The 14184-nt window shown below is 39.7% G+C and overlaps 1 protein-coding gene across 1 annotated transcript in view; it reads right to left on the reverse strand.

Annotated features, from left to right (window-relative positions):
• Positions 1 to 14184, reverse strand: part of zfpm2a (zinc finger protein, FOG family member 2a) — a 122734-nt gene that overhangs the window by 86072 nt on the left and 22478 nt on the right. Inside the window, exon 3 of the mRNA XM_034698378.1 lies at positions 5858 to 6016. Coding sequence (XP_034554269.1) covers positions 5858 to 6016 — 159 coding nt within the window. The remainder of the gene's footprint in view (positions 1 to 5857; positions 6017 to 14184) is intronic.

The raw sequence follows: 14184 nt of genomic DNA on the forward strand, positions 1-14184 counted from the left end.
TAACAAACATTGCTAAAGGATTTCAGTTTTCCGACTTGCAATATAAGTGAAGGTGTATTCCAAAAGAAAGTGATACTGAAGGCAAGTCTGCAGAAATGATCTACTTACAGTACAGGAGGTCATAATGACCCAGTTTTGCTTATGCAAGTGTCTGCTTGGGCAGGCAATTTCTCCCCCACTTCTGTGCCTCTCCCAGTATATTATCAGGAAGCCCACTTAACCGAATTCCCCCACCATTTATTGTTGGGCTTGGAGAACCTCTTTAGCATACTAGGCTCGTATTATGACAAGGATAACAAAGGCGTATATCAACAGTTCCTTCCAATGGAGCGGAGTTTAAAAAAGCTGGGGAGATAACATTAAAGGCACTACCTTGATCTCAGGCGAACATGTTAAGCCCTGTAACGAAACGTATTGGAAGTGTTTAATTACAGCCCGGGAAATGAAGCTACAAGATGATTCCTTAATTAAGCAGTGATTAAGGATTTTCTGCCTTCTATCTAACACAGTTTGCAGTGCATTTTAAACACAATCACTCGGGCAACCTCACAGGAACAAAGTCACAGGGCTTTGATGAAGTTTCTTGCACGAATGTCACTTGAGAAAGCAGAGCAGAGGAAGAACTGATGGAGCAATGCCCCCTTTCTTACAGTATGCTTTGTATAATGAAACACAGAGTATGGAGATTGTTGGACCAGTTATTAAGGTTTGAAAGGATACAGGAATTCTGACCTCTCTGATTTAAAAATAGATCAACTATAGAGCTCAGTTTCATTCCATTTTAAGTAATGGAGCCTTGTTTCAGCATTTGATTTGAATCCCTGTGCTCTGTTATATTGACAGAGGAGTATCAACGATCGTCCTCCACATTATTACAGTGTTCAGAATTTACATCTGGTTAAGGTTCCATTCACAGCACAATCAAATAAACATACTCAAGGTCCAAAAGAAAAGGCTGAACAGAACAGAAGGGATAGAGAGGCGAGGTGAGGCAGCCTGCTGAGTGCAGGGTTGGCAGGCATGCAAGAGGAGCCAGTGAGCTGTTAAAATCAGCCCTATCGCTGCTCTATCAAAGGACAGCTCTCTAGCCAAATCGCAGTCACACACAGCATGCTATGCATTCAGGTCAATAAGCTTATAGGCGATTTACACACACAATTCCTGGAGCAAGGTAGCAACAAAGTCATATTGGCTTTTTCTCTCCCTTTTAGCATTGTCTCTGTTAAGGGAGCCCTTGAAAATGTCAATCTCACATAAGCAACTTTAACGAACACAAAACACTCTAATTCTTAAGAGCTTATCTTGTACAGGTTCCAATGTGTGCAAGAAATGAAATCTCTGCATTTTGAGTCTTCATATATGGCTGCACAGTTGTATGTGTTGAAAATGTCTGGGGTTGATGACTTTGACCTACCACCACTTTACTTATTCCATCTCATTCTAGCCACCATTGGTGCTTGGCAATGATTTTCTAAATACAATTTTAAGGGAGAATGCCCGCTATTGCCCCTACAGTGGTAGTGCTAGTCAGTTGATATTGCATATTTGGTTGTTGATGCAGATTATGCTGCAACAGATAAAGTCAATTCCAGGAAGAAACAGCTGTAACCAAAGTCAAGCATAGCTGTAAGACTTCTCTGCTATTGGAAAAATAGGATAGAATTGCTTGCAGTTGGTGGCAGGCAGAGCACTCCAATGGAGGGAGGCTATTAGTGAAATGCTTTGCCACTGTCTTTTTAAATGCCAATAAATTCCCATCATTACAGAATCTGGCAGTTTTCCTCCCTGTCTGCAGCCTTGGTCTTTATCTCACTCTGCCTCACTCTCTGAGCATGTAGATCTGGCCCAGTTAGATTGTCATACTTAACAAACATTAATGATTAATTTCCTCCGCTGAGTCAAATGGGGCTAAAGGGATGACTCGATTCATCTTATCACACCACAAATTAGCATTTCCCCATATTCCCCAGCATTAACTGTGCATTAAAATTCCACATTTACCATTCTGGGCACTGGCAGCTTGTGAGAAAGTGCCAAGGAGATCTTCCCCCACTGTTGCTGGAGATTCTGATTACTTCTGTGTTACACAAAGAGTGACATAATTAATTCTGGTACTTTTTGTTTGTTACTGTAAGTCTCTGACTGCTGAGAGTCAAATTACTCACCAGGAGGTTATTAGATGGGTCAAGGTGGGTTTATTCCTTGCCATTTTCAATCATGTATATGCCAGCCTGAGCTTTCACTCTTCACTCCTTCTGTGTTGAAATGTTTCTGCCCATATTACAATTTTTGTCATTGTTGATAAATGGTGCAGAGGAGCGAAAAATGTTCCTATTAAGTTGCGCTTTATGTTTCTAGACATGAAACACTCAAAACAGCATTGGGATTAAGTAGTTTGAGCTGAAAAAAAAAGCTACATCAATTCAAAGAAACAGTGTTTCATATAGGAAAAAATGAGACACATGAAATGGTATGGAAATTTACTGTCAGAGCTAACTAAGCACGTCATTTGTCTTCAGACAACACTTGGAACAAACTGAGGGAACAGCTTGTGGCTACACCCTGTGCTGAACTTCTCAGAAAGCCAACAATAAAAGAGGGGGTAAAACAGCAAGGTGAAATTTCACAATTTCAGTAAAAAAGGTGCCACTCAGTGTGTATAAAAGAGGCTTCTTTCTTACAATTATTGAGCCAGGTGTGTCAATAGAGTATAAATCTTTGCTGTGGAATAAACGTGTTTAACGGTTGGCTCCTCACAGGCAAAGCTCCATAAATGGGAATTGACAGAGTGCAAGTTTAAAGAAAGATTTGGTTTTAAACACAAAAGGATCCAAGGTTATTTCTTTAGATATGTGCCCTTTTCTCTAACAGAACCAGCAATGGCTGGGCCCTCTTTCATGCCATATAGCCTATATCAAAACGGGTTCCTTCTCTCAGGCTCTGCTCTTCTGACACGCACCATGACATTGACACACACCATCCATGTCATGCCTATTAAAAGTCTTTAATTATTTAATTGAGATATAGATGACTGTTTCCCAACTCAAGGGTCAGGACCCTCTTCAGTGGTTGCAAAGATAAGAGGAACAGTTGAAGTGGTCAGATCCTTTGTTTAATTAAGTTCAAAAACAGAATTGTCACCATTAAAGTATCTCTTGTATTGTCATTTATATAGCGCCTGATGTAAAAGCAGAAATTGACTTGTAGGCAGCAGTGTTGTGATCAGCTTCATATGGAACTAGATTGTTTAATATACACGAATGCTATTCACAACTGGTTGATGCTGAACCAGTTGTAAGACTGCTTAAGCTAGCTGTCTTACAACTGAGAAATGTTTGCAGAATCTTCTTCTCAGATGTAAAGGACGTTCCCCAAAACTGCAGTGTGACTTGCAGCATACATTTACCTTTGAGGCCTGTGAATCTTAAATTGATTTGAATATATTTTCTGAAATTGGTTTCTACTCATTGTAGTTTTGTTGAGGGTCACAACCCTACAGTTTAAGGGGCTTTGAAGAAAAAGGTAATGGGATATTTCAATTCTATTTTTGCCAGAACAATGCAGTAAAGTCAAGGTTTAGCATCAATGAGCCTCTATATTTATGTTTCAAATATGGTTAGAAGGGCTTAGCATCATAAAAAACACAACTGAAACCATTCAGAGCCACAACATCATTAACTTAACAGGTTGTGGAGTCAACCATTACCTAATTCAGAGGTTCCCAAGCCTCAGGACGAGATGGGACGACAAGGTGCCCCTTGCACTTATCTGGGGAGTCCCTTTTCTGCAAGGGTAAGGCAAATGACTGAGTCTTTGGTGGCATTCAACTTCCTGACCTTTGCGCCTTTAAGCAGCTTTGCTACTTCACCGCACTCTGATCAAAGTTAATAAGTGCTTCATATGTTAATGAAAATTGGTACTCCTCTTTGTGTTCCTACAGCTTTTTAATACCTATTATAGACTGAAACTTTTAATGGAGGTTTTAGGTCCCCCTGACAAGCCCATTTCAGAGAGTGACTACACAGATACAAGGCTAAGCTAAGACCAGAGAGTCACTGCTCAGTGGAGGAACCTTACACGAGAGACCTTATTCTCCGGGAAGCAGCAGAAGATAAAGGCCATGGGATGAGTGGCTGCTTTAAAACCCACGTTCAAGTCCGCAAAGGCCTAATTACAGCAAGCCATCACATTTGAGAGGGTTTAGTTAATCAAGGGGGCTCTCTTTTTCCTCCTATATTCGAGGAATAACACACTTAAACCATTTAATGCCGCCAGGATAGCGTCCTGTTTAATTCAAGGCAGTTTCACATAAGTGGGGTAAATTTAAGCCAAGCTGACATTAGTTTTAAATAGATCTAATTGAGGAAGGGATCATGGGGAAAAAGGCTTCACCTGATGATTGCGCACAACTTGCCATGAAGAAAAAGGAAATTTGGTCGGTACATCATTTGGGTCTCGCAAGGCACTTGGAGACTTAGCTACTGTAAGCTTAGATAGCAAAGTAATAATAATAAAAAATCTGACTAGTCGGGTTTGTGTTCGACAAAGACAAGATTAGACGTGTCTCAAAAAGTAATATTTGACAACTGGGATTGCTATTTAGTGTTGACTTTTTTCAAAAACATGGAAAGGAGATTACAGCCCTGTTCCTCACATGGATTTGTCCAAAACAATGGAAATATCTCATGTCTTTGACAAGGTTCTTTGAAGGTTTCCAGAAGTGTACTTATTTTCCGGCTGTAACTTTATATGTGAACTGCACCATCTATTTCATAGCTAAAGGCCTTTTACAAGGCCATATACATTCTACTTTGAAGTTTGTAGAAAGACACATTACAAGGTAGACAAAGGGTAAAATGAATAAGGCATCACTGGTAATTGCAATTTCTGAACAATTGCGCAGTTCAACCCTTCCCAGAGAACAAAAGAAAAACATTATTGATACGATTACTGGGGCATAGCCTACCTGAAACATGAAAGATTTATTTCTCTTTAATAATGTAATCCCACGAGGCACATCAGTGTAGAAGTGTGAAGAACTAATTCTAAACAGTTTTCCCTTTGAAAGGAGAAGGAAGACGAAGACATTCAAAGCATTGGTACTTCATTAAAACATCAAATTTATAGCATCCCTGTACCAGTAAGAGTGGGGATGGGGACACCTGGGGTAGTGAAGGCAACGTGACCAGGGGGTAGAAAGGGGTGGTGGTGGGGAGCGGGGGGAGGAAGGACAAGTCTGTCATCTTCACACTGTAACCTGGAGCAGACCACAAATTAGCTCCTGTGATGGCAAGGTGTGACCGAAATGAAACAAACATACAAAGAAGCAATCTAATTGAATTGGAGTTCAAAGAGGACTTGGGCGCATTTGGCGATGCTAAGGCGCTTTAGTGCTGGACCTCCAAGCAGTAGCAGGTGCTGCTGAGTGTTCACAGAGCTTTACCACTGACTCAAAGGGAAATGCTACGCTCTCCAGTGCATTGGTGTATCGTAGCACACCTTCACAGAACTATCACAGAGGGAGAGCCGGTGTTGCCCATGCCATCTCGCTTTCAGATCAAACCACTGCTCTTGGGCGAAGTGTTGGGATCAAATATGAAAATGGATAGTTTCAACTCTCAGCAGTGATGCCGGAGAAATTCTCATATGGATTCAAGTTCTGCCAAGTTTGATTTGAACATGTTGAGGAATTTTATTAGACACCATTGGCAGGAGTTTAACTTATTTTTGATGATTTGGCACACAGGTAACTTAACATATTGTCTTAGATTAGGTATTAAAAAGAACACTGTAAACAACTTGGGGATAATGGCTTTTCAAATCTCAGTTTCGGATAGAATAAGTAATTGATCCTCACCTTTGTTGCAGAAGTACGCCATGTCTTCACAGCTCATGTTCTCAGACTCAAACTCTGCAGAGAAGTTCTCCTCCACTGAAAAGTCATCTTTGGCCATGAGCTCGTTCTCCTCAGAGACATACTCCTCCTCCTCTTCCTCCAGGCCATCCTCCAGAGGACCTGAGGGGAAGACACATATACACACACAACACACACATACAAACACACAGGGGAGATTTTCAGCAGTTTCATCATAAAATTCAGGCACTCAAAAAAACTTCTCTCTTTGTTTCCTTTGTTAAGATATTACAAAAGCAGATACAACTCAAAGTACAGCAAAGCTCATCATTGTCTATACTCTTCTTGTTAAGAAACAAATATAACATCATCAACAAATAACATTATGTGCCATAATATTTTACAAAGGCCCTTCTATTTCACGTACTGAAAAAAACCTTTTGTAGCATTCTGAAAAACAAGCACACACGCAGCCTAGGTGAGTGCCAATTTTAATCCGGCAACTTGCAACACAAAACCTCTCACAGATGGGGAGAGGAGGGGAAAAAGTTCATTTCATACAGGCATCAGCAAGGGAGTAGAAAGAAAATACTTTTATTAATTTGTTAGCCTTATCACAGGGTACAATGTTGATTTTCCATTTACATTCCATGCCTCCGGGTAATACACCAGTGCAATCTTAAAGGAGACACTTTTCCGTGTGATTAATGTTTTCCCCCCTCCATGCAATATTATTTCTTTAAATCTAAACGATTTCAGAGTTTTGCTTGTAGCTGTACATCTTTTTTGGTATTTGCATATTACCATTTTGCTTCAATCAAGGGTGTTGATGGAATTACTGTACTGCTACCTGAATCACATTAGTTTTAAAAAACATCTCATTCGGCTTTTGGACGCTATTAAGATAATGTGCATCTTGCCCACCTTCCCTTTCAAACCAATATATTTCTCCAATGACTGCATGTGAATTGCCATAGCAAAGTGATGGAACTTTAACTTTAAGGTTAGTTTTATTTGAAAAAAAAAAAAAAAACAACTCTCCATCCAAGCAAGATGCCTGTATCATTTTCATGGAAAAAAATATAATCTTTTTGTTTCATCCCAACTGAATAAACATACCAAAAGGGCTACCATCACTGTCTTCTAGATGTTCGTGCTGTCGCAACTACTGCCTGTCAGGCATGAGCTATGTTACAGCCCCTTGTGCATCATCCTGGAGCTCAAACGGAATGCACTCATATCCTCTTGACACCTTTCAATGTGTTTGTTTTATTGTTGCAAGAGCGAGACCCTCAGCTTTAATAAAGCAATAATTTCAGTTCAGAAAGTGTGGCTGGTGTGGCTCTCCTGTTTTTCTTTCTTCTTCCAGTGAATCTCATAAAAGACCCCCCTGATGTCCACAAACTGCTTGCTCTTTTCATTAGTCTTATAAATTACTCCTTTGTAGAAGCCTACATCTGCAGGAGCCCCGGACATGAAAAGAATTAGCACACAGATCTCTAATAGACACTGTGGAGGCAGAGTGCTGCTTTTAAATTAGTACACATTTTTATGATCTTATCTGATGCCTTCTGCTGATTTGCTGAGGAGTGAAGTGAGGCGTGAAGTGACTCGATGAGTCTACCATCACTTATGATGATACTGGGAGATAAATATCGCAGTATCAAGGGGAGATTGTATGACTGGCGTTAAAAGCTCCTGCCAAGGCAATTCAAGACAGTGTGAAGGAAAGCAGGGAAATACATTTCTATTCACACACTCTGTACACATTCCATTACACAGCTGAATAAGAACTGTGTGTACAACTAAATGATTCTTCCTCTGTTGCGGGCAAATACAGCAGCACTATTGCACCATAGAAAATAGACCTACAGTGTTGTGAGATAATAAGGGTAAAGGGAGATCAAAGATAAACTTCATGGTCAATAAGACACAAAGATTAGGCAGATAAGATGAGATAGAACCGAGGTTTAATAGACTTAGAATAAGGGCATCTCACTTCCCCACTCAAACAGATAGTAACTAAATGGAGCATTTTCAAACTGATAGAGATACTGGGGGTCTTACTGAAAATGGGGAAATTAAATACTTCACAGTTAGAGACATTAAAGGGTGTCTGATGGCAACTTCTTGACGACTATGTAGATTACTAAAGTTTGTGCGCATTCTCACATGTTTAGTTATTATACAGTATTCATTGCATGAAGAGACCTGAAATTATTTCAGAGACAGCAATGATAAGAATAATGACTTTCTAAACGACTAGCACCACACTCCTAACTCATTTTCTGATAGTGGCCTTCCTGCTATATTTAGTTGTGTACTGTTTAAAATCCTGTCACATTCACTGTGTGACCCACGCTCATTCGTGCATTTCTATAGGGTCTCCTGACAAATTTGGCCAGACAAATGTCTGCATCTTCACCCTTTTATCAAGACTGCTCTGGAGTTCAGATGGACAATGACACCACTGGAAGAGTGTCTGAATCACACATGCCAACAAAAACAACAAAGTCAGCTTAAAAAATGGAACATTCATCCTACATGTTCCCCAAGGAAGAAAAACAGACATTTTTCAAGACAACTGAATGTTGCACTGTTTTTGAGACTGACTTGGAAATGTATGTGATGTCTTTCAACTATTGCCCCATCAATAGTAAACCAATTAACTCATAATGGCTCCATCAGTTACAAAACCTTATAAAACTACAGCTCATTTTAAATACCTAGTATATCCAAAATATGTATGTATGTCCACAAACTCATACATGTATTGATGAATGTCAGTGTTGAAAAAAAACCCAATTGACTATGTTGCATCTAATGGCATCATTATTTGCTGCTGTTCCCTGATGCTCCCTTAAGATCAAAAGTAGAACATTTGGAGAATTAGATTTTGCTTTAATAAACAATGTAACTTGAAGAAGCCTCTTTGCCCTCAGACTGTGTGATTTATTTGCTCCTTTTTGATTTGGTAGTTTTTCTCTTGAAACCCTAAAACATCAAAATCAAAGCTAAAGTCGTCATTTCATTTTAAGAGAATGATCAATAAGTGAATGATGAATACATTTTAGATATAATTCATGAATAGAAATGTCAATTTTACACAAAATTATACAATTAATGACGTTTCTCTTTTAAATGCTGGGTATTCAAACCCAGTCTGCCACAGTCCTCAATATAAAATAATATAAAATGCTAAAATTAAAGCACATCATTTTTTTTTCTGAGTTGATTCTTACTCTTCATTTAAAGGTGTTAAAGCTTAAATAATTGTGAAACATTTAACTTAAACAATGAATTAAAAATCAAAATAATCATCACATGATTGGAGAGAATAATCATGAGTTGCAGTCCTAGCCTCCTACACTTTTAAATTTGACTGCTGCTCTGCTCAAGTTAAATTCTCAAAGTCCTATTGTTGTGGTTTGCAAAATCACCCCAGGCTCAACACTCGTTTGTGCAATTTTTTAAGGAGAATGCTCTTTGAAACTGTACCCTGTCTGAACTCCCTTTCAATCATGGTCAGTGTCCAAGTATCCTAGAGCCCTGCCATTCACACCCTCTGCCCTGAACTGTATCATCCGCATTCATCGGACTCTGCCTCTGTCAACTAGAGAGAGAAATCATAGCCCTGTTCAAACAATCGTGAGGCAGGAGCAGCGGGCAGGAGCAGCTAACGCTAATAGAGACATTGGTAGCTGAAAGCAGGCTTGATCACAGTGGCTCTTTTGTTCATGGCATGGCCTCTGTCTGATAGAGATCGACCATGCGAAGTGGAGCTCCGGAGAGGGATATGGTAATGCCCCTGCTGAGTCTGTAAAATGGGGTGATACTCTGAGACCATATGATGGACAGAGGATTAATGAGTCACAGATGAAGGGGAGCAGAGAAGAGAGGAGTATGAACAAAGTAGGTAGAATGAGTGTATCTTTAAGGTTACGGCTCTGTGCATGAGTCTGTCTTAATAGCGTAATGCAAGCGGGGAGAAAAACACACACATGATGCACTTGTGGGAAGTAACACTAAAAAAAGCACTAAATGAAAATGTGTGCAAAAATGTATTTTATGGCATGCTCTTTCAGTCGTCTGCAATGTGGGGAGCTTGTGGCCAGGCTGTGATAGCGATACCTCACATTATCAGCAGGCTCCACAGTGTGATGTGTGGATCACAAACCCAGCCCCCTCTATAGCTCCCTAATTAGAGGTGAGGTAATTGAATCTGACAAAACAAAGCGGCAGATCTCTTTAAGCATGGAAATCATTTTTGCTCCCACCTATACAGTTTTTCATCCAAAAGGTCCATTGAAAATGTGTCCAAGCTGGCCTGAGGATAAAACGTAGCACCTGAGACTTAACATGAATGCATAATGCAGCCCTAAAATCCAACAGGGCCATACGGCTCAACCCCTGCCAACTCAACTCCCTGTGACAGGCACTCTGTGCCAACAATGATACCAGGCCTTCCTCACTTCCAGGTGAACACACACAGACACTCTTCAAGACTCTTCAAACTTCTGCGGAGGAGGAAATACAGAAATAAAAACTTTGTCTACAGTTGAAAGTAGCTGTTTGCTGTAAACTTAGAAGGTCAGGATATACGTAAAGGTGTTTACTTTTACAGGTGGAGGAAAAGAAATGGATAAATATTTGCTCTCTGACACAAAAGTGTAGAAATAGAAATAACAATTTGTCTCAAGTTGAATGAAGGGTTGGGGAAGGCTCAGGGAGAAGAGAAAGAAGGAGGAGGAGGAGGAAATGGAGGGAGATACTGAGAGACTGGGGGCCATACTCTCTCCTCAGCTCTAATGACCTTTGGGAAGCAGAGGGCTCCCTCAGCCTTGGAGGAGACTTAGTGTATATGTAACAAGGCTGGAGCCTCTAATTTAATCCTTGATCACTGTAATGAAATAGATACCATTTACTCACGTCTTGATAGCTTAGTATGGTACAGGAATCCTCAAACGATTTTTCCCTTTTTTTCAGTCTGCATAAATGTAACAAAAAAGCCCCTAACCGAATGAAATACTGATCAAACTAAACACGGACCAAATGCTGTAAAACCAGTCTGGAGTAGATTTCTATTCTGTGTATTGTCTGTAAATGGCTAATGTGTGTGTGTGTATGTACTGTATATGTGTGAGTATGTTCTGGGAGGAGTGGGGAACAGCTTCAGTGGAGACTGATGTGTTCTCAGAGCTGCTGTCTGTGACCAAGAATAAATAACAGTATTGTTTAACTTGATTTTCCGGTTGCTAAGCAATGTAATTCTCGTGATTAGAAATGGCTTCCTTCCTAAATTTGGGCACTTACAATCAACAGTCAACTAACTGCTTGAGAACTCAGCACCAATGCTTGTATGGAAACTAGTCAAATGGATTCATTGAGGGGATGGAAAAAAAGTATTTACAACCATGTAAAAGTCATGCACTTCTGAATATTCTCAGCTTTTGTGAGGCTGCAGCACTAGAAATGACAAGACATCTGAATGCAATCTAATGACATCATGCATTTAGATGGTCCACTAAGTTTACATTACTGTGCATTTCTGCTTCATGCAGTCAGACTGAGACACACCCATTGGCCGGGAAACAAAACTACTGCTGTCAATATCAGCATCTCACGGCTTATGAACCCAGATACAGAAAAGTGTTATTTCTCTTGGACAGAAATTTAGTTATTATGTTCACATTTCTCAAAAACTGCTAACACAATTCTAGTCAAGTATCTTATTCCAATCAGACACAACGTTGGATCCCAGCATGTTTGCAGAGTTTCTAAGTTCTGTGTTGTTGCGCCCAGTGTTTCTGTCTGGACTGTTGAAGGGGAATAACACGCTCTTACTTCTTTATCCAATGAATTTGGATTGGAAAGGCATAAAAACATGCTGGCATTTGACTATGCCATTAAAATGCTGGAGGCACCTCTGAGCATGCCCGAGGGCTTCAGCAGATGCCAGTCAGTTCCTCTGTGGAGTTAGCTGGGTCCTGCTTCACTCTACTGCCTGTACTCGCCTCTCTAGAGTTTACAGACACAAACACACATGTCCAAGTGGACACTGGTACAAGGTTTGGTCCGTAAAAGTCACAAAGCCGGTCCACAAACCCTAAAGTAAAATGGGTTTGGCTAATGCCTCTTTTGCTAGTGACATTTGCTTTGCAAGGGCAACAAACAGATTAAAATGCTGGTAAAATGACCAGTCTGCTGTATTAAAGCATCCTAAATCCTCTCTGTTGCACACTTGCTTGTCCTCTGGCTGAATGATTTATTAGTGTCATTCTGTTACTTATTAGGAAATAAAAGTTAACCATGTGCCTGTACACCAGATGTGACAGCTGAAACAAAGCAGGTAAAATATGTGTGGTCTTAATTACTGGTTTATAAGCGAGCTTTTCACCAGAATGTTCACTTTTAATGAAGCCATTGACTGAGGCTCCTCCAGGGAGCTATCATGGTTAAGTGGGGGCATCCATCTTCAGCCATTGGCTCGTCTGCAGACGAGTGGAGGCTCTGTCTCCTGCATGCTCACCTCATATTGGTTCACTTTATCTCCACTAAGTAAAGTCTTTTGGAAGGAGCTAACAGTGGCTAGAAAATACTTTTCTCCAGCTGCCCAGATGAGGCCAGTGGAGTTTTTATCCTGCAGCAGCATAAAGACTCCTGATTGTCTTTAATGCTTAATAAGTTGTGACTGTTTAACCTGGAAGGCTCACAATCAGAGAAATTTGTAACCCACAAGTCTCTGGGGAATGAAAATGGTGAAACTGTAAATGCAAAAACTGCCTCTCCAACAATTAGCTTTTATTAAAGTGTCTGTTCAAAGTATTTAATAGGCAGCCTTCGGAAAAAGAAAAATGATTAGTGTATCAAATAAAAGATAAAACAATATTTTCTCATCAAGGAATTTCTATGAAATGGATATATCTAAGATGTCAATTTCATTCCAGTATTATGAAGGATGGGGGGTTCCTTTTGCAATAATTCTTCATTAATTCAATTCTAATTCTCGTCTGGTTCCTATTTCCACTATTGATAGTTCCACTTCTTAATACCTCGGATAAGGGGGAGAAAATCATAGCAATAACTCAGAAGAGACTGTGAGGAGCAGATAGGATCAAAATATTACCAATGCCAAAAGAAGTGTGAAGTCTGATGAACATTTCAAAAGAACAATTCTTTATGGATCAGCTAAATCTTTTCCACTTTTTAATTAAAAGTAAAGAAAATAGAAGTTAATTATCCTGTAAAGATTAGCTGGTGGGCATCTTTCTGTAAATTAGTTCTAATTAAAAGGAAATTGTCGAATGACATTCAAAGCACTGTCCTTTAAAACACAGACCGAGATGGGCTTTTTTTTCCCTCCTCCCCTTTCCTACCCCCGTCAGCCGCTTCTAATTCTTGATCCGGCCATGTGAAGCTTCTTGCTGGAAGATTAGAATTCTGTCAGTGCTACAGACACCACACACACACGCTCACACACACACACATGCACACGCATACACATGTGCACACACAAACACAAGCATGCAAGCACAGCTCCCTAGCAGGCCTCTAGCAAACTGTGAAATACGGCTACATCAATGTAGAGCTAGTGGCTGCTAGAGATAAATACTCCTCATTGATAAATGATTGCACTGACTAGCTACATCATGGAATCAGGCTTCAATTGATATATCAGCTCTGTATCAGATATCTGATCATTTGCTGCATTATTGAGCACTTCCAATTCTATGTTTCAACTTTAGAGATTTTAAGTTATTCACACATTTTATAAAAACAATAGACAGATCATGAATAAAAATGAAGCTTTCTTTCAAAAAGTAGAGGAGTTAGTGTGTCCTCGAGGACTTTGAGAGCCATACCAACAATCTTGGAGGAATAATACATTTCTTCCTTTAACAGTACCAAAAAAATATCATGCTACACTATAAGTTGTAATGATAACAGTTCAGATGTATATACATTTTTATATCATATCTTATTCTATTTTTTAAGTCATGATGAAAATGTTCATAATAACTTCTCTTGGCCTAAATATCTTGCTTGAGAAATGCCTCAATGTAAAATCTGAGAAGGTATATTATTTTTCCATAGATCCACATGTACATGTAACCTTTTCTCCAATGTTACTATCACCCTTCAAGTTACTGTCTATCTCATATGCTACTTTCCTGGAATTTAAAACAAAAGAGTGCAGACTTTACACTGTGAATGCACACATCAGCAAACCCCTACTATTATCACTTCACAAATAAATGATGAATCAGTCTGTCTCCTTGTGTGTGTACTGAAGCTTTCATCTGATTTCATCTGATTTCATCATTTATTGT

The sequence above is a fragment of the Notolabrus celidotus genome, chromosome 12 (genome assembly GCF_009762535.1).
Source record: "Notolabrus celidotus isolate fNotCel1 chromosome 12, fNotCel1.pri, whole genome shotgun sequence".
In the NCBI taxonomy this organism is placed as follows: domain Eukaryota; kingdom Metazoa; phylum Chordata; class Actinopteri; order Labriformes; family Labridae; genus Notolabrus; species Notolabrus celidotus.